Source organism: Epinephelus moara, chromosome 22, assembly GCF_006386435.1.
Source record: "Epinephelus moara isolate mb chromosome 22, YSFRI_EMoa_1.0, whole genome shotgun sequence".
NCBI classification, from domain to species: Eukaryota; Metazoa; Chordata; class Actinopteri; order Perciformes; family Serranidae; genus Epinephelus; species Epinephelus moara.
This window is the reverse complement of record NC_065527.1, coordinates 1,578,827-1,605,359: the sequence shown is the minus strand read 5'-3', so window position 1 is coordinate 1,605,359 and position 26,533 is coordinate 1,578,827. Positions and strand designations below refer to the sequence as shown.

Below are 26,533 nucleotides of genomic sequence, written 5' to 3'. Positions count from 1 at the left end.
CAGGGTTCAAATCACCGTCTGCTGAATGGTGTCGAGGTCAGGAGGATCTCTTTGAGCCATAAAACAATAAAAATCCAGTTTCCCTATTAAATCTGATCTGCCATGCCACGACGAGCCTCAGAGTTAAAGGTCCTCTTGTATCTTACAGCTTGACTGTAACCATACTAATTGCTCAAACCAGAGTTGATTCAATTTTAGGCTTCTGTTAGTCAACACGTCTTTAATTACTGTCACTGTGATGCATGTCTCAGGTGCAGACAGGATGACTGGTGGTTCTTATTACCTGTCAGGTTGTCATTCAGCGGACACTGGCTCCACGGCAGAGGGTTCTGGAAAGAGTGAAAGAAGTACCAGAGCACCCAGGCCAGGATGGTGTTGTAAAACAGGGCCACCAGGAATGACACTATCATGGAGGCGATGCCTTCACACAGGAAATAAATGAAGAAGTTTTCAGCTCATGAAATAATGACGAATATGACAGATAATAAATGCCACTAATGATTCGCAGCCACCCACCGACTCCACCCAGCATTGGTGAGATGGCTTTCCAGACGCCGATGCTGCCCTTGCGGAGCCTCTGTCCTATGGCCATCTCCAGGTAGAGCAGGGGGAGGCCCTCGAACACCAGCGCTATCAGGTAGGGGATGAGGAACGCACCTGGAGACATGAAGTTAATGTTAACCTCACAGTTAACACATTTTTATTATCAACAGACTCTGCAGAGATAATGTAAAATAAGTTTCATGATCATGACTGACTGTTTTTTTATTACCTTTATCAAGCTGTAATAAGGCTGAATAAATGCACTGCAATACTCAACGACTTCTAGAAACCGAAATACATTTTGACACATGATCACAGGAATTTTATTGTGGTCTTATAGGTGGACAAAAAAGTGAGTGGAGTCAGACTAGAAAATAGCAGGTAGGCAGGTGATTTATTTTTCAAGGTGTAGCGCAATAAAAGGTGGGTTTACCAGACACTGCAAGCAGAACAAAAACAAGAGCGATAAGGTAACGAGAGCGAAAGACTTTAAACAAAGTCAAACAAGGTCACAGAACATATGACAGCTCACCTCTTTGTTAGTATTTTTGGCGTCTGACACCTGCTGGGTGGTGTCAGTTTGTAACAGGGCTGGATGGAACCTGACGGTGCACGCTCACTACACTCAACCATTTCAACTAAACTGACATCCGCCCGGCACCGCTGATTGTTTGTAGCTACAGTTTGATTGGCTGTTTTGATGTGAGCACAGTTTGAATTTTTCTAATTATCACGCCCTCTTGTCGTGATGACAGCTTGGTCTGGTGCATGCCTACTGTACACGACCAGAAAGTCACTCCGAATCATTGCGTATTGGAAGTAACTGATTGCTGCCTGACGAGGTGGACCAAGCTGGCGGTGCAGTTTGAAACATCTGTTGCGGCGGAGTGAGGACATCACCTGTTTGAACAGCGTAGTGTCGTAGAACGGTTCATATGATATTCTAAGAATTTGTGCCCCACAAATGATGTTATGTCTTTAACATACAGTTACTTAATTAATGTAAAGTTATGGAGCTTAGGTTTAGGAAATGAAACATGGTGAGGACGCACCTTAAAATGCCTCAAAGTTCACACAAAGTTCACACAGATCCGAACACGCGACTCCAGGGGAAAGGAATGTTTTTGTGACTGATCCACCACCCCAACCTGCCTCCTGACAAGACCAGGACTGCTTCCTTCTTTACTGCTGCCACTACATTGGTCACATGATCACAGTCTTTCAAAATATGCTGGATATGTACGAATTTGTGCTTTTCACAGGAAAACATTAAAAAAACTTGTGAGAGCAGCCTGGTTAGAAACACTGCTGATAACAATGTATTATAGGGAGCTTTAAAGTCCCTATAGTGCAGAAGGGGAGGTGGACGTGTCCAACAAACCCCAGAGTTTCACTCAGGAGGCTGGTGTTTGCTTCCTGTAGGAATGTGGAGCCAAACCATGATGTTTTTTTCTAAACCTAACAAGTGTAAATGAACACGCCGTTCCAGATCTTCAACAAACACAGGAGGATTCTCAGTGCGTCATGTGTAGACGTGACATATGAACATTATCCTGCTTCACAGACATTACAGCTATAAAACATAACTTTAACGCTAGAATATCTTGTGCTGACTCGCGTCGTACATAATTGACCTATGGCTAAGCCCCGCCCTCAAACGCAATGAGCCAATCACAGTGCGTATAGCCATTCCCATACACTGGGACATTCTCTGCCTGGACGTCCATTGAAATGCATTACAGAAAGTCAGTTTTGTTCGGTTTTATGAGCTTTTTCTGAGATTTGAAGTTTAAAAATGGTCAAACGGTGTGCATGGGGTACATGCAACTCTGACACAAGGTATCCTGAGAGGCTGGGCGACCAGGTGTATTTTTTACACTTTAAACCACATCTCAACCGAGAAAAGTGTCTCCTTTGGATAAAGTTGTGTGGTAACGTTAGACCACAACATCAACTCAACGTGAATAAGATTAACAATGATGTCTACATCTGTTCTAAGGTAAGTCAACATTGTGTTTGAGGCAACATATTGTCACTTTGCTGGAAAGAAATATAAAGTTATCTTTAACATCTCTAGCTAACGTTAGCTAAAGTTAGCCTAACGTTAGCTCCTAGCTGCGTTGTTCATCATGTCACCTTGTTTGCTGGGAGTTCATTAGCCTATTTTGTTCTAGTTTTGTACTTTGGTGATCGTACATCATTGTTAGCTGTTGTCCAAAGGGCTCTAGTTAAGCTAACGTTAACTTCTGGAGCTTAGCTTCATTAACTTATCTGTAATGGCAGAGATAACAAAGGTTGGCAAACGTTATGCTGAATGATTCAGTGTAAATACTGTAGCACCAAACTAACGGAGAGACACTCTTGGTAAAGATGGTAAAAAGGCCGTTATCCTTTTCTCATATTCTGAGCCAAAAACCTTAACTTCAGTGGCACTTTAACTTGTTGTCTTTGATGGTGACGGCAACCAGATGCGGTTCACAAGCGTACACTGTGACCTGTAAATTTTGGCTTGTAATTTAAGCTTTTCATCGACCTTCTCAACAATAAAATGATGAATATATCCCTCCAATGCGTAGTTTAGGCCCTTTTGGTTACTTCTCAATGACATCTGATCGTTATGTCTCCAAAAATCATCAGTTGCCTCCTGTGAAATGCCGTGTACTGTGACACCTGCCATAGCGCCGGGCACTGAATGTTGATAGTTTGTCTGAGTGAGTGGAGGGGGCGTGGCTTAGCCATAGGTCAATTGCTGAATTGATGAGTGAACTTCCGCCAATACGTCCTTGGTGTCATACGCCCCTGAAGGATCTCTATGGCGTGCTACTCGCTTCATTCACAGCGCTTAATTTGCGTATTCTGCATCATTTGTGTCGCATCCATCGTGCATCTAATCACGTCTTTACACTTTACATGTTATTCACTCACGCAAATTGTTTTTATTAGACCCGGTGTGAACATAACATCAGGCTCATCTGAGGCACAGACTGCACCTTCAACACATCAAACATAAAGCATCCTATTAGAAATAGGATTAAAACCACCACTGGTTTAAAGAACACACACCTGAGGCTTCAGATTCTCAAGAAAAAGGTGTGTAATTGATCATTAAGCCGAGGTCGACTGGGTGCAACACTGTCTGTGGTAATAAGGAATGTTAGAGTCAATACAAGAGGTTGATAGACCCTGTAAACATTTACGGGACTGGCTGTTGACTCAACTTTACCCTGACCTAGGTCTTTTAGATTCTATCTCTTCAGGCATCACGACTCTCACCGGGAACAATGCGGAAGTAAATACGGGAATTAGGACGTTTGGCTGGGATGGAAACAAACACCAACGTTCACCATGATCCATCAAACAAGATAAGGCTCAGCACGTTGACAAAGACTGGCCTGGTCTACAGAGAGAGACTCTGATGTGTTGCTGTGGTTCAGTTTAGTATCTCAGGGTTGGATAAAATAGTCTGATTATATAACACTGATCAACATCTGACAGCACTTTGGTCAGCTCTGGTTGTTTTTAAATGTGCTTTATAAATAAACGTGATTTGATTTGATTTGATTTGAAAACTCAGTTAAACTGTGGCGGGATGAAAGATCAGAGAAACACAGCTCATCTGACAGCATCACAAGAGCATCTCACCTCCTCCATAGACTTGACACAGGTAGGGAAAACGCCAGATGTTTCCAAGTCCCACAGCAAAGCCGATACACGTCAGCAGGTACTGGACCTTGTTGTCCCATTTGGGTCTCTCCTCCACTTCAGAGTTTTTTGTTTTGCCCGTCATCAGCTGGGAAAAATTCTTCTCACAGTTCCAGTTCTGTTACAAGGATCAAACTCTCCTAATCCTCACGCACACTTCAGCCAGGTGAGATATACTTTAATTTGGCCCAGAATCCTCCACCTGATCTCCAGACTGAGTGATGTCCAGTCGTCCTCTCTTTTCCTCTTCTAGCTCTCTTTGCTGGGCCGTCCTCCTCTGACCTATCAGCAGTGAGGCAAGTTTTATTGTTTTTTTATGAAGGAAATCAGGCCGTCAGGGAGGGAATGAAAACATCGGACATCGTGATTTAGTGGTCAAACCTCCCAGTTTTTTTCCTTTTTAATGGGACTGTGCTTAACTTTAGATTAATGGATAACCTGCTGATGCTGTTTCAATGTTACGCTGACACTAAAGCGCACGCAGTCAATAAAAAAAGACACAGCTGTAGCATGGTGAGGCCGTATCTTTATCCAATTATAAAACTTTACTCGTACAGATGAGTTTAAGCATCGAAATAAAACAGGGAGTGTTTTACAGAGAGCAAAGGGTGACGTTTGAATGCCTGTTTCACTACAGATGACTCATTTTTTAACTAAGTAATGTGTTTTAAATACTTTGGATTACCTCTGGAATACTTAAAAATCACCTTGCTGAGCTGTGTGTTATATTTCCCTCTGACATCATCGTGTGGCAGGTTCACTGCACACACACGTATTTAGAAGTCTGAGCAGGAAATTCAGGCCTCATGAATTTTACATCGTGTCCTAACAGCGAGCGAGCGTCACTCTGTCCACATTGAATCTGTTTAATGTGAACAAAGCACCCGGGCCACCCATCAGCTATGCGCTCCACTGGAGACCAAACCACTTAAAAGATGGGCGGATATATGTTGTGAAATTTAGTGGAAATGAAATGACTCTCCGCTCCAGTGGTGACTCCCCTCCGGCCAGCCGACGTCTTACCGTGCTCACGTGTGTGCGCTTGCACACGAGACCAGCGAAAGCACATGAACACACATGAAGGCGGTGCCCATGTCTCACGGTCTCGCGCAAGCGCACACATGAGCGTGGTGCACAGAGAGGCAGTCAGAGCTACAGGCTACAATGAGGCTAAAAACAGAGTTCAAATGAGGTTTTTCCAAACAACTTTTTATGTCGGGGCTTCAGGACACTTGGATCACTACGGACGAGCAGTATGGAGATATTTTGTGGTTTCAATTATGTGTTTTTGGACGTTTGAATCTGGGGCGCCGTCAGCCTCCATTAGGTGGAGTTGTGTTGCTACCTCCTCTCCCCTTGGATCTCTGCAAGTGATGTGAGGACTCTAAAACTTCACCTGAGCCTCCCTCGGCATATGGGTGAGTAGATAATGGCTGAATTTTCATTTTTGGGTGCACTATCCCTTTAAAAGGGGTAGGCAGCCTGCGGCTCTGTAGCCCTTCTCTAGTGGCTCTCTGTGGCTTTGACAAAAAAGTCACGTAACAAGAATAACGGTTATTTATCTGTTAACGTTTTCTTTTTTTAATTATCACTGTTGTCGGAAATTCTGACATTTTCCAGCTGTAAAAATGTGTTGCCTCTGCACTGAATTAAGAAAATAAATAAATAAAATTAAAGAAACTTTTAACATTTTGTCAGGTAAAATGTGCATCATCCATCCATCTTCTAACCGCTTCATCCTCTTGAGGGTCGCGGGGGGGCTGGAGCCTATCCCAGCTGACACTGGGTGAGAGGCAGGGTTCACCCTGGACAGGTCACCAGACTATCACAGGGCTGACACATAGAGACAGACAACCATTCACACTCATGGAAAATTTAGAGTTATCAATTAACCTAGTCCAATCTGCATGTCTTTGGACTGTGGGAGAAAGCCAGAGTGCCCAGAGAGAACCCACGCTGACACGGGGAGAACATGCAAAGTCCGCACAGAGGGGCCACCACACCAACCCTCTTGCTGTGAGGCGACAGTGCTAACCACCACACCACCGTGCCGCCCCAAAATGTGCATCATACTATTTTTAATGTCAGTAGGCTAATTGTTACTTTAAGGCTCAAATATGTTTTGCAGATTATTTTGAATTACTTTTGGTCAAAAATGTCTCTTTTGACAGGTTTCTGACCCCCGTGTTAAAACTTTGTTTTAAATTAATTCAGTGCATAGGCTACACTTTTTTACAATTAGAGAATATAAGATTTTCTTTAGGCCTACAAAAATGATGGATAAAACATAAAATATTTAAAATAAATAAATACCCATTTTTCATTTTAATGTGATTTTTTTCTTTGTCAAAGCCACAGAGAGACGCTGGAGAGGAGCTACAGAGCCGCTGCTAAAGGCTTCGTCACTGATGTTTCTAATACAGTAAGAAGCAAAGAGACACTTTAACAGTCTGTACAGTCTGTGCTGACAGGAACAGAGTCATCAGCTCCTCCTGTTTAATCTCTCCTTATCTGTACAAGACAAGTTATTATTGTTTAAAGGACTGTTTGAGCTGAGCTGAGCTGAGCTGAGGTCAGTACGTTACAGGAGTCGAGTTTTTGCAGATGCGTGCACAGGTTTACTGTGAGGGAGAGAAAACCCACTGACCTTATGGTGTTGCAGCAGATCAGGGTTTAATTATTTTCCTTATCTGCATCTTTAAAGACTCAGTCAGTTATAATAACCCACCATGTCTGCATCTCCTGCCTGTGACTGTGAGTCCAGGTTCACTCTGTTCTCCTGTGAGCTGATAACTGACCTGTGTTTTACGCTGGTTCAGGTAAAAGAAGTTTGAGGTCATCTCTGTACTGATGCTGGAATTATTAAGGCCCCGTCTCTACAGATGTTTTTGTGAAGGCAGATTTCTACATTTGTGCCTCTCGTCCACATGCAAACTGAGATGGAGATTTATAAAAACTCTGGTTACTGTTAATCTGTGTGTTCACTAACAAAGACCTCGCCATGTGTACGGTATAAAGCCCTTTTATTGGATGACTGGAGGATCAGGGATGACGGGGAGAGGGTCGGGTTCGATGGGATGATGGGAGGAGGGGGATGGATGGAGTCGGATGGAGGCTGGAGCTTTTATGATGATGGTGTTGTGATGTGATGTTGCTACTTTATTGTCCTGCTGAGAAGGAGGAGAGGAGGACAAGAAGAGTTTGGGGAGGAAGGTCGTGAGGTGCACAGGCGTACAGGTGACTGAACTGATGAGGCACAGGTGGTTAAATCAACAAGGTGCAGGTGATTTGGATTAGTAGGAGAGAGAGGTGTAGTAGAGTTGGCTGGGCCACCTTAAAGGTCAGTCCATCTTAAGAGAGCCTGATTAGGTTTGAATGGGCTCCAGGTGTAGCTCGTTCATGCTCCTCAGGCTGCAGAGACACTGCTCCTCATCCCTGTGGCCAGAGTTTCCCTTCAGTTTCTCTCCTAACGAGGTGAATCCCTGTTCCTGCCCACTGAGAGCTGATTGAACCTTTTCATGGCTGTTACGTGCTGCTGCTGTTTTGTCTTTAAAATGTATTTAACTTTTGTAAACGTTATATTAACAGTAGAGAAAGTGGCGCAATCTTCCACTGAGCCGCCCAAGACTCCACTCCTATTGCACGGTTGAGTGAATCTGTTTCTATGGAGACGTGTAAACAGGATAGACGGAGATTTTGGAAAAAGATGACGTTGCAACCCAGTTCACGCATGCCCATTAGGCGCCCGGGAACCACAACAACAATGGTGGATATATGCCGGGTTGTTTTGTTAGCACTTTTGGGACTACTTACGAGCTAACAAATAAACTTAGCACTGCTGCATCAACATCACCGCTACATTGGCGCACAAAGACGTCTGCTGTGCCCAATATTAGTAAGTGCACAGTAGCTAACTATGCTACATAAGGTTAAAATGTAGTTCATCATTGTTTTTATTACTAGCGCCCAGAGGAAAGCAAATCACTGTGCATGCGCAGAACGTTCTTGTATGGTGTTTGACATATGGCGTATCGCCACCTACTGGCCTGGCGTGCTAACTGCAGCAAAAAGCTGCCGTTTCTGCGTTTTCGTGTAAACAGGGATATCGTTTTCACAACTGATCCAGTAAACCAGAATTTTTTTTTAAACAGGATAAATAAATCCGTTTTTATTTGTATCGGTGTAAACAAGGCCCAAAACAGCCACATTTTTATGTATGTTTAGGTTTTAGCTTCTCCTGGGACTGTCACAAAGGTTTTTATGGTTGCCAAGAATCATTGTTACTACTTGGAATACTTTATTAATACACGTGGTCAGCATGTAGGAGGCCATATTTCAATCTGCTCTGTCTGCAGTCAGCCATTCACTGCTATTATGGTTTACAGTCCCCGTTTACACAAGCACATCGTCCTTGCAGGGCAATTAAACATTAAACACACAGTAAACACACAATAAACACACACATTAAACACACACTAAACACACACAATAAACACACATTAAACACACACTAAACACACACAGTAAACACACATTAAACACACATTAAACACACATTAAACANAAGGATAAATCACACACAAGACTTAAAATGCTATTTAGTGGAGGCTTTATTGTCTTCACAATTTATTGTTTCTTATCTGTGAAATTAAAGTAAATCAAAGCTTTGTTTCCACTGAGGGAAATGGTTTCAGCTTACAGAGACAGACAGGAGGTCTGCGGCACTGTGACGTGTAGTTACATTTCTGGTGCACGCCGTAGCTACAGTGTAGGCTCCATGTCGATGCAGAGCCTACACTGTAGCTACGGCGTCGATTTAACACAGAAGTATAAATTCCGTGTTACTGTTAATGCCACCTGTTACGCTTCTGTGCACTGATAGCTCTTTCTTATTCAGTTTCTGCATTTATGATGCTCCTTTGGCAGATATGTGAATATATATATATATACAATTTCAAATGGGAAATAATAAACATTGATACTTTAACTATATTCATTTACATTTGTTTAAAATTTGTCATTACCAAAAGCTAATAAAAAAAAAGTTCAACAGGTTGCTCATCTGACCCATCGACATTTTCTGGTTCTTAAATCCGGCCTGATAGACTTTGTAATTGAACAGCCCTGGATCAGAGCATCACACAGTGGATACTGAGAAGTTCATCTCTGTTGGACTCTGTTTTCAATCGCCTCTCCGTCCACCTGGTCTTCTTCTCCCACCTCTCTGTCTAATGAGAAAGCTGCAGTGCCCTCTGCTGGAGGAAGAGGGAAGTGAAGCTGTTTTGATCACATAAAATCAGATCGTTGCATCTGAGGAATTTAGTGACATGCACTGAGAGATAATTTAAAATAACAGCGACCGTCTTCCCCTCTGTAACTTTCAGTGACACCTTGGACAGCCCAGTGAGAGATGGGAGAAGAATTAGAGACAGCAACTCAAGAGGAAACAACTTTCTGTTGATTTTTCATTCTGATACTCTTCTGCTCAAAGTTTCCTTCAGCTCTGCAAAATGTCCCCTTTATTTATGACATCCTGCTTTATTTTAATAACTGTATTTTCAGTGACGACAGACACCATGTCACAGAATATCTCTATCTAAGTGATCCAGATAAATTGGCCTTACAGTCTGCACTGCTAAACTGAGAGCGTTATCTTGGCTGATGCAGACAACACTGGGGACATTTGGTCATCATACGAGCCATGTTGTTGTTCATTCTTGTGTGAAATATTATTCTTGCACAGGTTTAAAAAGAAGCTGGAACAAGCAGAGAAGACAAAAGACCACGAATGTAGAACATTGCCATCATTTAAATAGAAGTGATTGTTGTAGAATTTGAAGCCAAAATATGGAAAACTGAAAAGGAATAAATGAAATAAAAGAATAAATCAATATCAATACAACAGAGAAAATACCAACAACAAACACAAAGGAGCCTATAAATCATAAATGAAAATGACAAAGAGGTACTTATGTATTAGTCATTATACCTTGCTGCCGATTTGTCCCAAAGGCCAACTGTAGCAGAGAGTCTGCAAGGGTCCACTTTCGACAACCCACACCTGCCCACACCTGTTAATAAAAGTCCTGCCACCCGACCCGAACCGTGATTAAACCCCCCCAGGCTCCAGTCCCTCACATGAAGCTGGTTCTCCGTTCTTGAATTGGACGTCTCTTTGACTGGATGGTGAAAACATTCAATCACTGCCAGGTTAGGAAACATGTTAGCATGCTCCTTCCACCACCATCAAACCTCCAAAGGATCCTCCTTGGGTGTCTTGACCTCCATGGGGAGCCTATCCCTGCTGACACTGGGTGAGAGGAACGAAGTTGAGGGCAAATATAAAACGTTCTCAGAGCAAATAAAAATTATCATGAGCTGATCAGTAAAAGAAAAATCCTTTGAATGCAGGAATCTCCAGAGTGATATACTTTGAGCTGTACACTTGTATTTAGTGTATTTAATGTTTCAGGAAACAGATTCTACTGTACACAGAAACACTAACAGCTCGTGTTAATCATTGGCTCTGACGCCTCCGTGTGATAGTTGTTTATATCCAGTTTCTCCCTCTCATTATATTTTGCGTCGTCATCTTTCTGTGTCAGTGGCTTGGGCGAGTTCTGCACTTTCACGTTGAACACATCCCACTTCTCAGGAAGCAGGCCTTTGTTGAAGAGCACAGACGCAAGGTAGGAGAACAACAAGATGGCGACAAAGCCAGACAGCATGGAGATGGTTTTCACTGGAGAGTACTGGATATAAACACCGTCCTCAAGAGTGCATCCTGGGAAGTGTATGACTGGCTCTAATCCTAACGTTTGTTCTCCACTGAGCAGTCTCAATGTAAATCCCACCAGGAAGCCCATGATAGCTCCGTAACCGTTGGAGATGTTGAAGAAGAGGATGCAGACGAGTTGAGGGAACATTAAGATGTAGGCCACTTCGTTGGAAATGAACAGAAAAACTAACATGCTGTTTTGCAGGCTGGTCAGTGATGTGCCCACCAAGCCTACCACCAACACAGAGGCACGGATCACCCACTGGATCTCTCTGTCTGAGGCCTAAAGCAGGAAGTAGAGAAGAAGAAGAACAACAACAGGTAAACAGCAAATACTATAATAATAATAATAATAATAATAATAATAATAATAATAACTGAAGTTACAAACTGCAAGAAAATAAGTAGTAGACAGTAAGATTACAATAATTTAAAAAATAATCTAAAGAGCTCTAAGGCTGCTGTCAGCCCTAGAGTGGTCTCCTCTGGTCTGAATCAGGGACTCATGTTGTTCCAAAGCTGTATAATTGCCTAGAGTTGGTTGGTGTTCTCACGGCAGCATTTACAAGAGGACCAGATCAAATGCCTTGTGTGAGAAAGCTGCTCTTGATTGGTCAGAATTTCCATGTGGGAAAAATCCAGGAAGTAAAGCAAACGTTGAAGAAGAGTACACTTGCAAGATAAATGTGACACTTTCTAATGTCACAATGGAGGGACAACTACGCAGGTTGATTTTAGCGCTGCTCATCGTGGACTATATTGCTGTCATTGTTCATTTTAGTCAAACCATACAGTTTGAAAACGAGGCGCGGCTCCAACTAGAAAACAATGTTTTGATGCATTGGATGTGCTGAATGTGCATATTAAGGCAGTACAGGAGGAGGTGCACATTAATAATCCTCCAGGACTGTAACATGCTCATGTTTAACCCAAACAATGTGTCATGTGACTGCAGTTGCTTCACATCCAGGTCGGAACACCTTCTCACCACAAACCAACCGCACCAGAGTTCCTTTGGAACCGGACTGAGACCACCTCTTCAAGAAGGTCTCAGTCTGGTTGTTTTGGTGTGTTCACACCTGCACAAATGAACTGCACTGAGGGGGCAAACACACCTGAGTTTGACTGAACTGAACCAAACAGGGCAGGTGTGAGAGCAGCCTCAGATGTTATTATTGTTTAACACAAGTAAGAGTTAGGATAGCGCCACCTTTTCAAGAAGAAAGAAAGGCAGCTTAGAAATGTGCCTGTAGTTCTGTGGAAGAGATTTATCAAGGCCAGGCTTTTTTAATAAAGGCTTACTTAAAGTACTTTGGGATGCAACCAGATGTAAGGGAACAATTTGAGACAGTCCTGCTTCCTTCCTGGTTTGTTTCTCCTTCATGCCACGTCATCATGTCTATAGTCTCCCTCACTTCGTTCCCTTTCTTTTAAAATAAACATCACACTTTCACAGTGGCAAACAGAAGTTTTGCACAAATGAAGCGCACCCAGTATTTTAGCCAGCTGTCTTTGGTGTGATGGAGCACATTGAAAGAACATAAATTATTTTGTTTTGTTTTTTTTACCCGAGGCCTCAGGATGTTCTTGTATATGTTGGAGGAGAAGACAGAAGCTGCAGAGAGCATCAGAGAGTCAGCAGATGACATCACGGCAGCAGCCACACATCCAATGCCGATAATGGAGACGAAGGGCGGGGTGAGGTGCTGCAGGGTGATGGGCAGAATTAAGGCTGCTTGCCCACGTTCGTATGGAGATGGAGAACCATAGGAGGTCAGGTTCCAGTCTGAGGGACGGACGCAAAAGAAGGAAACACTGAGAAATGGTAACATTACACACAACAGGCATGGATGTCTTTGCATGATCAGAGTATTTAGAAGCTGTTAATACCTGTGGATGCAGCAGTTGCCCCAAGCAGTATGGGAGGTGTCCCAAATACAAGCAACATGAAAGCAGCAACAAAGCAGGAGATCTTGGCTGTGGCTGTGGAAGATGCCGACAAGGTCCTCTGATGGACAAACTGGTATCCCACACTCCCCAGTGCCTTGAAAGTAAAAAACAGTTGCTTAATTTAAAGTGTGTCTGAACGTGTCTATCAAGACTAGAGGCGTTGCATTGAGTACACTGCAGCTCTAATGGCTGTTTCCTTACAAAGAATAAGAACTGATCAATCATTATCCAGGCCTTTTCCAACCCCGGTGCGCCAATCCAGGGAGCGTGTAAGGTGTTGTTCATCATTGTCTGCCCAATGTCCAAGGAGTGTGGGTTCATCAGGACGAAGGGAACACACACCCACTGCAGAGACACAAAAGAAACAACATCCAAATGAAGAATACACAATTTTTAACACGTCTCTGGGAGTTCTTGATGCCTCGTGTACCAGTGTTTTCTTAAAACAAAAAGGCTGCCACCATAAAAACTTACCATATATCAAACTCACCAGGCTGACGAATATGAGCACAAGCTGTATAATATCTGTGTAGGCCACAGAGTAGAGACCTCCCAGCAGTGTGTAGGTAATGGCGACCGCAGCGGAGATCCAAATGCACACAGTGTAAGGCATATCCAGGACCACACTCATGGTTCCTCCTATCAAGCACATTATGTCAAAGACTTTGGCAATCAGGTTTACACAAATTTGACTCCAAGCAGAGCTGATCGCCTGTCGCCCCGCTGCACTTTGATTTGTTGTTTGTGCTGTTGTCGTCATTTGCTTGTGGTTGGCTGAAATTTGGGAGTGTTTCTTTTAAAGAAGACAGTAACTGCGCTCACTATAAATGATGTGGATTATCTTCTGCGGCCCACATTTGAAAGTCTGCCTTTTGAAGTAACAATATAAGCTTACATGAACCTTTGTGGCGTTCTAACGACGGCTTTGGTGCAATAGTAACCCTTTCAGGAGCTTTATAATTCAGCCATGATCAACTGCTTCTTTTTGGAGACTTTGTAAAATAAATCCAGAATGATAAACAGCATTGGGCAGTAACGCGTTACAGTAATATTACTTCTTCCAATAACCAGTAGTGTAACTAATTACTAATGAAATTTCAGTAATAATATCACAGTTACTCCAAAACCAAACAACTTTTTACAGCATTACTTTTGTTATCACATCACTACTGACTTTAAATACAGAATCACATCAGCGGACTCATTTTAGTAATCGTCAAAGCAGCAAGCTGGTTGGAAATGTGACCGTAGTGGCTGAAATATTCCCATTTCTTTGATTTTGTCAGAGGAAAGATGACAAGAACTCTGTTGCTGCAGGTAGTCGGACTAAAATTCTTTCCACTGCGAAAAACACGTCCTCAAACCTTCAGTCTGAAACACCTCAGCTACTACGACTGACAGCACAACAACGAGAAGCTCCAGGAAATACACCCCACCAAAGGTGAGCCCTCCTCGGCTGCAGAGGTCGGCTGTAGCTCTAAACAACCAACTCTAAACTGGATTTTAATCGTAGACAGCTGCAGACACAGAGAGATGATGAAGCCTGTCGTTGGATATGTGGTGGATGAAATGTTGCTCCACGAGTGACTCTGGGCAGATCCTTGAGAAGATACCGCTCACAGGTAACAGAAAACCTCCAGGTAAATAGAAGCTCCTAGCTCCACTGAACGGCGATTACCCCGACATTCACACAGAGACACACATCTGGATTGTGAGGAGATGCCCAGTTAGCTACAGTTTTTATGGGGTGTGACGGAAAAGTAATACAACGAGCAGTGGAACAAATTACTGTTGTCAGGTAATATAATATTACTAATTTTATTAACAAGAGTAACGAGTGGTAAGTGACGTGTTAAACCTTTAGAGTAACGAGCCCAACACTGACTAACATCACCCAGATGTGCCGATCACCAGGATGAGCTCCTTATCCCTGCTGCTTTCAGGCAGCCTTAGGATGCAAAAGTACAACAGGATACGCTGTAGACCAGATATATTAATGTAAACACACAGAACATGATAACACACAGTATGGCATCACCCTGATGTGCCCATCACCGGCACCCTTCTATAACGTCGTCTGTAACGACAGGACACAATAACCTTCAGATGATATTTTTTTTCTTGGTGCACTGGTGGAAGAGGAGCAATGTGGATCAGTGTGGATAGAAGAATAATTAAATCAAATAACAGTTGTTTTCAGGTGGTAACGTGTCACCCCAACACTGTACATATCTGGCTGCTGAATCTTTGGCTGCTGCTAATGTGCTCTACCTTCTCACTAATAGCAGGTGGAGCTGGAAGTCTGTCTTTATTTGTTCAGGTGACACTGGCGATCATTTGTGGTTAATGCCCTTGAACGGTTTGACAAGATATCGCACTCAGTCATACTTCTGTTGCTTTCGTTTGTCATCAGTAATGTACTGTAAAAGCGTATTTTGGTGCATAGTCAGTATTAATAACAGGCTAAACTAGAGCAGGTTAAATATGAAAAATAATAAGGAATGAAATCTGAATGGGATTATAGAGGACGGTTATTTAAGAAGTCATATCTGCACACCGCTGACAGGAATTTACATCTACATACATTTATTTTACTGAACAAATATATATAAACACAGTTACAGATACGTACCTAAACCAATCTGTGTTGCTGTCACCATGAGCAAATCACTAACAATCGGAGCCACGCTCAGTCCAGCTGTCAGTTCTTTTCCATACTTGACATGAAAAGGGTCCAACATCGTCAGGCAGTTTTTTTCTCTCATCGGCTTCACAAACACCAAACCAGCTTGATTTAAAACAGATCAGAGGACATTAAAATTAGAATAAAATAATAAATTCGAGAGGGAAAACAAAAAACAAGAGACAGGATTAGATTTCAGGTGACACCCTGAGGTTCAGTAAAGTCTGTGAATGTGTGTCATCATTTATCTTCTGATGTGCAGGTTATTTAGAACACTTTTTTTGTCAGCTTCAAATCAAAAATGTGGTTCAGTATTCTTCAGAGGCTAACTCTGCCATATCCTCTCATTACCCCAAAACACATGAACTTTCTAGTAAACAAACACAAAGTGCACCGATCCTCTCCCTCCCACCTCTCCTGAAAACTGATCTCCTTCATGTTACCTGCCTGAGGCTCGGCAGTAAAACTCTCACTTCCCCTTGTCTAGGTCCCTTTGGAAATGCAGAGTGGACTGCAGACTGGTGGCTAAAGTCTGGAGCAAAAGTGTGAAGATTCATTTTCTCCCTCCTGCCCTCTGCTTGGGCTGTGCTTCTCTTTAAGAAGGAAGAGCTTCATTGGTCAACTCAGACCAGGTGTGCTGCTGCTTCTCAGTTATATAAAGCCCCGTTTCCACCGAGCAGTCCAGTGCGGTTTGTACAGTTTTTTGTTTCCACTTCCACAAGGGACGAAACACATGAAATTTTGGGGGGTTTCATTCATGTCAAGGTACGAGGTAGCCCAGGTCAGAGTCCTGCACAGGTACATTTTTGAAAACCTGCACCTGCCCATACCCGTAAAGCTCAGCACCAGAACTGACCTGTTACCTGTCATTATGTCTGAGTCAAAGCTGCCCCCATGATCAGACCCCCCCAGGCTCCAGTCCCTCACATGAAGCTGGTTCTCCGTTCTTGAATTGGACGTCTCTTTGACTGGATGGTGAAAACATTCAATCACTGCCAGGTTAGGAAACATGTTAGCATGCTCCTTCCACCACCATCAAACCTCCAAAGGATCCGAACTCCATGTAGGCTGCCACCTCATCCTCGGGCTGCAAAGTTTCATGGCTGGAGTCCTCCACGTCGGTGACCAACGTGACCACGGGGTCAAAGGTTACACTGGTGTCAAAATATTACACATATACTGCACAGCTTCATGTTTTTTTACCCTTTACACGGCTTTTACCTGCAGGTACCTGACCTGGTGCAGGACTCTGTATTGACTGGTTGGTGAAGATTCTCAGTCATCCAGGTCATGGTAATCATAAGTGCTGTATCGTAGGCAACTGGACTTGCTTGAATTTCTTGAAGACGTTTCGCCTCTCATCCAAGAAGCTTCTTCAGTTCTAAATGACTGGTACGAAGTTGCAGGCTATAAACCCAGAGAGTAATGTAGTGTGAGCAGTTCAGTGCAGCCAGGAATGCACAGATTTATACATTGGGGAGACAAAACAACCGCTCCACAAACACATGGCACAGCACAGGAGAGCCAGCTCCTCAGGTCAAGACTCGGCTGTCCACTTACATCTACAGAAGAAGGGACACTCCTTTGAGGACAGCAATGTGCACATCTTGGCCAGGGAGGAAAGATGGTTTGAAAGAGGAGTAAAAGAAGCCATCTACGTCAAGCTGGAACGACCGTCGTCACACAGAGGGGGTGGCTTACGACACTACTTATCATCCACCTACAATGCAGTCCTGGGATCCCTCCCCAGACGACTTCACCCCTGGTCCCACCTGACCCTAACAACTCACATTGTGACCTTAACGACTCTGAAACTATGAGCTCACGTGACCCCTACGACTCTGCAAGGGTTCCCACCCACACAGGGTTTATAGCCTGCAACTTCGTACCAGTCATTTAGAACTGAAGAAGCTTCTTGGATGAGAGGCGAAACGTCTTCAAGAAACGCAAGCAAGTCCAGTTGCCTACGATACAGCACTTACGAGTACTCTGTACTGATGTGATTTTGGGGGGCTTCATTCGTGTCAACGTACGAGGTAATCCAGGTCATGATTATTCCTGTCCGATCAGAGATTGTCAGGCCATATTTATTTTGTCCAAACACACATACATGTCAGGTGTGAACTCTTACTGATAATAAAACATGAGCTGAACGCCAGTATCATCACGACCACCCAGATCAGTCCCATGGAGGGCGTGTATATCATCTCAGCTGTTCCAACGATGTAGCCTCCTCCAACCCAGGTAGCTGCAGGACGAATTAACACACAGAGAGTGATTCATTTGACAAGCAGCAGCTGTTTGGACAGAGCATGAATGATAACTCATCATCACTGATCTTCTCTCAGTGGGATGATTTGTTCATATCATATTGTCAGTGTGGAAAATTCTGATGTCCAAATGATTCAAAGAAAAGTGAAAATAAAAGAAAACAAACTGAATATTAAAGATTTAGTTTGACACGTTTGAAGAGATTTGACTGATCGACAGCAGACTAGAGCTTTTTATGAGTTTAAATATCTTCATGATATAATAATAATAATAATAATAATATTTATTTGTATAAAAATATGATTTAGGCAATGATTTAAAAACAGGTAATGGGTTATGTAATGTTACGTTTCAAAGACACCTCCCTGCTCATAACGGTGCACAGATGTACTGATGTATATTTAGGCCTCAAGGTGCTGTCAGATAGAAACCTCCGGGCCGTGTGCACATTTTTGCCCTCTGCAGTACATCTCTCGGTCACTGCAGGAGCAGCCCTGCAGCAAATACACCGGCCTGTCTCCGCTCATTCCTGGCCGTTTGTCTCGTGGCTCTACAGTCTTTGTCTCTGCTTGCCTGACGCACAAATTATGATCTTCCCCCGCGGATGTTACCATCTGAATATGTTTTTGGGGGAAGCACACATAGTGTCATGGAAACAGATATTAATTCTACCTGACGTTACTCGGTATTAGGACACGCTAATACAGGAGCGAACACGCAAAGCTAGCTTGTTAGCTAATGTTAGCTAGCTTGATAATAAGCACCATTAATTATGACATTATCGTACATTTTCCATTTTCTTACGTTCCATGTGTGTCTCCCCCGACTCACTGTCAGCCATGCTGCGTCTCTCGTCAGACAGTTTATACTTTTTATGACTAATATCACATAATCAGGGTGGAAAATCAATACAGCACTGTATCGTGATATTTTTGTGTGGCAATATCTTATCGACACACTGTGCCAAGTATCTATTTTTTTTATTATAAAAAACATTATAAATACAAATCAGACTTTAGGTAGCCCACTTGAATGATAAAATCATTTGGTTTTTCAGTCCTCTAGATACGTTTTGCTGCTGCTGACACAAGACCGAAAACTTTACCTTATTAGATAAAACAGATGTCAACAAAGTTTTCCTTTGGGGCATAATTTACAGTTAAAAAAGGTAATAAATCACAATATATTTTATCGCAGTACTCAATAACATATCGTGATGATATTGTATCATGGGTCCTCTGGTGACCCAACCTTATCACACAATATCAGCCCATTAAGCGCGACAACAACACTTTGCTCGAGGCTGTGACTTTGTTAATCAAAGCTTACTCATGTGTGGCCTCACTCTTTTTCAGAAGGAAAAACAAAAAACAAAAACATGATTGACATGTCTGTTCCTTATAAGTGATTTATATCATTTTGGATTACCACAAGTAATCCAAACCAGGGTAAGCACAAACACAAACCATTGTTTTCAGTCGATGCAGTAAAACTCTCAACTGTACTCTGGCACAACCAGCGCCACTCTGAGCGGCGCTCAGCATGGCTCCTCTGTTTTCTTCCGGCAACAAGCAAAGCTCTCGCGAGATGACGTCACACAGCCCAGAGGTAAGGGAAATGCTTAGTATGCTATCTACAGAGAGCACTGGCGATCTGAACCGGTCAGTGGCGAAAAAAAGCACTTTTAATGCGCAAACTTATACGGGACGCATTTGCCCCCATATCTACCGTTTTAGCTCGTTTCGCAGCTGCATCCGCCTCCCTCAATACTGAACCAATTTTAGAACGAGTTGTACCTATGAATCATACGCACACATACACATGGGGAAATAGGGCCCAGGTTGAAAAATACAGAAGTTATCCTTTAAGTAATGTCATCTGCAGGGTGCCGGTTCATAAGATATCACACAAACCTCTGTATGAGAATACACAAGATGAAAGTGCCCATTCTGTCGGCAACATATGGCTTTAATTTCACTAACTTGTCTTTTCATTTACTACTTGAACAATGTAACACAAGAGGCTTTAATGTCATTTGTGGCACAATAGTGATGTTGTCAGGACCAAGGCAGTTGCACCAAGTCTGTGAGCATGCAACACCACGAGTTGACTTTTTTTTCCTTCAACAACAAAAACACGTGGTTAGGTTTAGGAATAAAGAACAGGGTTTGGCTTTACAGTCTGTGAGGATGTGAACACCACTCTCTCAGGTGAGAGTCAGTGTTTGATGGACCCCTCCCCCACCCCTCCCTCCTGGCTGCCCCTCGCAGGCTTTCGCCGCCTTAACTTTTGTCCTTGTCCCGCTGTGTTCCCCCTGACGCCACCAGCCACCGTTAAACTATAATGGCAAGCTGGCTGGTGTGATCCCATCACAACATGGTGTCAGGTCCAGTTAAGTAAAGGTGAATCTGAACTTAAACTTAGCAGCCATAAAACACCTCCGCTGTAGAAAGGTTTAAGTATTTTACATTCTTGGAATCTTCTTCTAATTGTCAGCTGTGTTGTCCTCACCTGTCATTGTGAAGATCCCCACCACCAAGTTAATGCTGCGGTTTCCCAGCAGGGTCATCTCCATTCCAGATGCTGCACTTTTCTGCTGTTTCCTTCTGGACTTGAAAGAAGCCCAGATGCCGGTCCCAAGGACCAGCAGGTAGAAAAACACCATGGCTATCACTCCGGGGATGTTGACAGCCATGATAGACGCTGACTGTCTTCTTCACTCGCTGATGTCCAAATGACTGAGAACGACAGAAAACAGAGAACGTAGCCGAGGGGGAACAGGAGTGACAGAAACATCTGCCTCAAACACACAGACGCCCTCTGGAGATGTATGTTTACACTTTCAAGCAGGTTTAGTTACTCTGCGAGCAAACAGGAATTCTGTGCATCTCAGAGTGTTGAACAGCAGCAGGACTGTTTCACTGGAAGTGCTCTGTCCAGTGAGAATCATTTGAACTCCAGTGTTTCATTGTTAGATTACAAATATTTGTTGAGCTTCCCAGTGTCCTCACCTGCATGTGAACAGTCAGAGCTGGACTAATGCATAAGCAGACCAAACGAATGCTTAGGGCTCCCAGGCCGACACAGGGCCCCTGGAATGCCCCATATACAGAGCTGGGCGGTCCTGTGCTCGCTACACAAGTTGGGACAAATCTCACCTGTCTGATGGAGGGTGTGAAACGACTCAGAGGTATCCACGCGGTTAAAGACACATTATTACCTAATAATACTGTGTGAAGTCTGGTGGAGTGATCAAATGACACAGAGCGACAGAGGGAGCACTGCAGATAAAATGTTAACATAAAAATTGCCCAAAAAAAGGCAAAAATTTCTCGTTCCAGATAAAACAGTCAACATGTCAATAGTGTTAGTCGACTGTGTGCTGACGTCTGCACATTCTCACTCTGACCTTTTCACATATTGACTTTCCAAGATACGATGTGCGATGTACCCTGGGTGTGTTGGCTCATATGAATCCCACAGAGGCCGCCCTGCTGCATCTCTGGACACACTCAAGATGATATTTAATATTTGGTTTTAGCCACTAGATGGACACCTAATGCTGCTCATCGTCCACTGATGCCACATTAATGATATGTTGCTGTTTAGCTCCTGTTTGGTTCAATCAGAGAGACCTGAGGAGTGAGGAGGTCACTTCAGGATTAACTCTGGGTTTTCAGTACGATGAAGCTGGTTCTCTTTTGACCAGGATAAATCACCATGGTAACTGATGCTGGACAGCTGACCTGATCACAGCCTGTCGACACCCTGACCTCTGACCAATCAGATCACTGAAGAAAAAAGTATCCATGGACCAAAGTCCAGAGTCTCAGGTAAAAAAGAGGAGCCTGTATGTTTTCTATAGGTCAGTACTTTAGCAGCAGAAACAGTCTGGTGTTACTTTAAAGTCTTTATGTGACACAATCAGAGGAGTTTCATCATCATCACACTAAACAGCAAAGAATACTCTGTACTAATGTTACACACAGCTCAGTGGTACCTGCGCGTCATTTAGGTCTCGGCCGGCGGTGTATTTTTGGAGTGTTTTAAATGTTTCTAGATTTTCTGTTTTAAGATTACAGATTGTTGTTTCCATCCCACACCACTTTCTGTTCAGTGTCACCTCATCTGATATCAAGCAGCCTCCTTCATTCATGGCTCTGATGATGTCACTCGTAATTAACACCCTGCCTCTCTCACATGAACACACACCCAAAACCCAGAGTTGACCGAACAAGTTGATAACCAGCTTTGTGGTACCTTATAGGACGGACAATGTGATGAGTTAGTCAAACCAGACAATGAGAAGATATCCTGGGTCAGTTGAACTGGTTTCGTAGCACTGAGGCCTCAAGTGAGTGAAGATGATTGTGTAGAACAGATTAACAGATGATGTGATGAGTATGAACTGACAAAAAGTCTTTGGCGCTTGGACTCCTGAGGGAGATTTGTAATCGAGCGCCATCTGAGCAGTAATGAGATAAATCCAGCATGGAGTCAAGACACTGGTGGCGACTCTGAGACTGAAGGCTGATGAATCTGATGAATGTGATGAGGCTGATGACTCTGAGACTGAAGGCTGATGAATCTGATGAATCTGATGAATGTGATGAGGCTGATGACTCTGAGACTGAAGGCTGATGAGACTGAAGGCTGATGAGGCTGATGAATCTGCGAAGACTGGGCGACGATGGGGAGGTAGAGGGTGCGCACAACTGCATAAAAGAACGACAAGCAGAAAAAGAACCATATTTAAAACATGAAGCAGTGAGATGATAGGCTGATGAAGAAGAGGTGTCACTGTGCTATTGGTTAACTGTGATCAGCTGACAGAGCGGCTGATGTTGCAACTGACAGCACCCAATATTGTTGGAAAGAAATGAATCAGCGTGTCTGCAGGAGTGACTGTCAGATGTTATGAGAAATATTTTTAAAGACCTAAGACCACACCATCCTCAACACCGGCACCCCCCAAGGCTGTGTTCTCAGTCCACTCTTAAACTCACTATTCACACACGACTGCACTCCCATCCATAACACAAAGTGCACGTACAAGTTCGCCGATGACACAGCTGTGGAGGGATTAATAACCAACAATGATGAGACAGATCCAGGCCCTCACATCCTGGTGTCACAACAATGACTTGCACCTCAACTCCAACAAGACAAAGGAGCTTGTCACTGACTTGAGGAGACACAAGGACACGACACATGCCAGTGTGGTCATCACTGGAGAAGAGGTGGAACAGGTGGGGAGCTTCAAATACCTTGGTGTTCGTCTCTCAGGGGACCTGGCATGGGGAGTGAACACCAGAGCTCTGCTGGATATTTTGCACCTCACTCTCTTTGCACTTTACTTAAATCTTAATTTAAACCACTATTTATATTCATTAAAATTTTATATTCGATATTTTATATTTAATGTTCTTTTCTACCTATATCACCCCTTTCTATTATCCTTCTAAAAAGGAACAATCATCCCAGAGCTCCATCATGTTTCAACAAACAACACCTGGAGTAAAATGTTATAAAAGTGCACTTTGAGACCAAGAAAAAGTTTGTTGAGAGTGAGGACACATGTCATCCTACAGGTGGCAGAAGCACACACCTGAAGCCACAGAGTAGTTTTCCACCTTGGATTAAAACTGTCTTTGTTGTTACTGAAATATTCATGTTGTCCTGAACGTACACGAGCTTCAAAGTCCAGGTCCAAAGCTGACTGCTAAAAGGTGAGGAGCTGTACGGGATCACCTGAGATGGGACCGTTGTATCTGTGAAATGTAGTGAGGGCACATTTTGAAAACGGTCAACCATCCAGCTCTCTGTAACTTTCCACTCACACCTCGGAGAGCTCAGTGAGACAAGGGAGAAGAAGAGGAGGCAGTAAATCAACAGAGGACAAGCAGGAAAGACAGGAAAGACTGTCCATAGTTTTTACAGTCTGTTACTCTAACGCTAAATTTTGCCTCAAGGCAGAGCCCTCCACAGAGTCAGGTATCAGGAGATAGCCCCAGGGTAACTTGCAGAAAGCTGTGTAAAAGGTTAAAATATGTATAAATTAAACATCAACTCCACATGGGCGGGCAGCAGGTGAGTACAAAAATATATTCTTTATTTTTCAGAATAAACCGCAGTAAAAAGCTGTGCAGTATATGTGTAACATCTTAACATCTAAATCACTATCATCAAGCTGCAGCTCCTTTTATTTTGAAAGTCAGTGACTCAAGTGTAACCTTTGATCCCGTGGTCACATTGGTCACCGACGTGGAGGACTCCAGCCATGAAACTTTGCAGCTTGAGGATGAGGTGGCAGCCTACATGGAGTTCAAGACACCCAAGGAGGATCCTTTGGAGGTTTGATGGTGGTGGAGAGCTCGGTCTGACTCCGAAGTTGTCTAAATCCGGCGCTTGGGCAGTGACTTGTGGCGTCAGAAACCAATGAAAAAACGTATCCTTTAATGTCGGCGTGATACGCGCGGCCAGTTGGATGAAAGCGTGCCCCCAAACCCCCCAGCGAGTTTGATTTTGGACTTCAGTATTTTTAAAACCCTGCGTGGCTGGGTCATGTCTTAAACATTGGAGGACTTTTAATTTGAAATGAGGACTTTTAATTTGAAGCAGGTAGTGGCTGGCATGTACTCAGTCACAGACTTTTGTTCACCTCGACTGACCCCGTTGTTATGGTCCAGCACATATTAAAATGAAGAACAGTTCACGTAGACACAGACACACAGCAGCTCCTCCAGATCTGTGAGACTATGAGTGTCTGTGTGTGTGTTCATGGCCGCACTAGTCTCGCTCACCAGACCTTTCTCAAGTAAAGAAAGGTCTGGCTGCGCCGACTCTCACTTTAAGATTGGAGAAAAAAACGCCCCGGCTGCTTGTATTTCTTTCAACCAATCACAATCGTTCTTGGCGGTGCCACAGCAACGGTGCGCTTGCAAAAATATTGCCGGGGGGAAACAGGTTTTGGTGTAACACGCCCACAAAAATATCGCCTACAGGACACGAACCATGGCAGAAAAATGGCTACATCCCCGCAAGATCAAACACCGCAAAAGTTAGTTAAGGACGTGTTGGAAACGGTTGAAAACTGCTACACAACCGGAGGTGGTAGGGCGGGACTTCAGCAGGTGGCTCGTTCCGCCCAATGAGAGGCTGATCTATGCAGCGAACTTCCGCCCACTCAGACTATGGCTGCACAGACCACCGCCATCTGCAACACTGCCTCTGTGTAAAGGTACAGTATGACGACCTCCTCAATTGTCGCTTCAACCCACGTCCACATATGACGTCCAAGGTACCCTGGGTGTGTTGGTTGTTGACGTTCTGGGACGCCGTGTCAACTTCAGCCTGTTACATGCATTGTCTGTTTTCAAAATACACTTCTGTTTTCACAGGAAATGTACAGTTTGCATACAGTCTCTTTCAAAATAAAAGCATTACGTCAGTACAATACTGTGAATTGACTTTTTTTCCTTCAACAACAAACACGTGGTTGGGTGTAGGACAAAAGAACCGGGTTTGGCTTTAGAATCTTACAGGAAGTGAATGCTGCTCTCTCAGGTGAAGGTCAGTGTTTGTTGGACCCATCCACCGCCCCTCACGCCCATCCTACTCGTACATTTGCCGCCTTAACTTTCGTCCTCGTCGTGCCACTGTTAAACTAAAATGGCTCCTGGCCGTGTATCACGCTGATGTTAAAGGACGCCTTTGTCGTTGGTTTCTGACGCTGCGAGTCACTGCCCAAGCTCTGGATTTCAACGACTTGCTTTATTTGTTGCTGTGTGAAACTTTTGACTCCGCCCTCTGGCGCCATCTGCTGGCTGTATCTATGCCATCATAAAGGACGCGTGAGGGCAGTGACGTTTACAATGTTTGAAACGGTCGGGAGTATAAATGATCCTTAAGTCTTAGTCTGGTGATGCTGTATTCTTCCGTGTCACCAGATTTTTTGGCTCTTGATAGGCCCCTCCCCCTCCCCATTTAGCCAGGTTTTCTGGTCGGTGATTGATTCTGTTGTCTTTATGGTCACATCAACACATTGGCTGATGGATGATGTCACTGCTGATGGATATTCCTCAGGACTAATGTGGTTCTCCCGGGTGGCTGCGTCTCTGAACACGTGCCAGTCCGCGCAGTCAAAACAGACCTGCAGAGCTGCTGCAGCTTCATCCGTCCGCACGTTAACATTTTCCTTTTTCCGATGGTTTGACCCTGTTAATCAGCTGGGAGTCAGCTGGCAGGAGAGGCAGGGAAATACGATCTGATAGTCCAAAGTGGGGGCGGGGAGCTGCCAGGAATGCTCGTGTAAACATGCTCCAGGTTTGGGACACTTTCACGTGCCTTACGTTCGACAATCCTGGAAAGAAAACACGTTCACATGCAGTTCCTCTGATATTTATTTCTGAGATTCTTAAAATATTATTTTTCTCAGGACAGTCCAGGCTCATTCAGGCAGAACCCACATGTATATTTTCTCACCAACATTAAAACATGTTTCTCTCATAGTTCATTTCTTTGCTGTCAGTGCTCGTACCAAGCAAAACAAAAAGGTTGAGAGACGCAAAGCAGAGGAAACTCTAAATAGCCGAGCCGGAGAGCAG

General features: G+C 43.7%; 2 protein-coding genes across 3 annotated transcripts in view; both read right to left on the bottom strand.

Annotated features, from left to right (window-relative positions):
* Positions 1–4,582, bottom strand: part of LOC126384502 (sodium-dependent neutral amino acid transporter B(0)AT3-like) — a 13,227-nt gene extending 8,645 nt beyond the window's left edge. The window contains exons 1-3 of the mRNA XM_050035616.1: positions 4,186–4,582; positions 517–657; positions 284–421 (exon numbers count right to left, since the gene is read on the bottom strand). Of these exons, the coding sequence (XP_049891573.1) occupies positions 284–421; positions 517–657; positions 4,186–4,330 (424 nt within the window). The 5' untranslated portion in view covers positions 4,331–4,582. The remainder of the gene's footprint in view (positions 1–283; positions 422–516; positions 658–4,185) is intronic.
* Positions 4,583–10,036: 5,454 nt separating this feature from the next.
* Positions 10,037–20,954, bottom strand: LOC126384407 (high-affinity choline transporter 1-like). Of its 2 annotated transcripts, XM_050035467.1 has the most exons (9): positions 20,939–20,954; positions 20,439–20,665; positions 17,788–17,904; positions 15,606–15,761; positions 13,464–13,612; positions 13,175–13,318; positions 12,914–13,067; positions 12,592–12,809; positions 10,037–11,306 (listed from the first exon to the last, which is right to left on the bottom strand). In XM_050035467.1, the coding sequence occupies exons 2-9, from the start codon at positions 20,620–20,622 to the stop codon at positions 10,746–10,748; spliced, it is 1,683 nt and encodes a 560-aa protein (XP_049891424.1). In that variant the 5' UTR covers positions 20,623–20,665; positions 20,939–20,954; the 3' UTR covers positions 10,037–10,745. The 2 variants fall into 2 exon arrangements, with proteins under 2 accessions (XP_049891424.1, XP_049891423.1); XM_050035466.1 differs by having other exon boundaries at positions 20,439–20,950.
* Positions 20,955–26,533: the final 5,579 nt, after the last annotated feature.

Excerpts from the sequence above, each read along its gene's own strand:
- LOC126384407 (XM_050035467.1), bottom strand. The coding sequence starts at position 20,622 with ATGGCTGTCAACATCCCCGGAGTGATAGCCATGGTGTTTTTCTACCTG. Across the intron at positions 13,319-13,463 it reads TGCTCATATTCGTCAGCCTG|TGGGTGTGTGTTCCCTTCGT; the intron begins GTGAGTTTGATA and ends GTGTCTCTGCAG. Across the intron at positions 12,810-12,913 it reads GGCAACTGCTGCATCCACAG|ACTGGAACCTGACCTCCTAT; the intron begins GTATTAACAGCT and ends TCCGTCCCTCAG.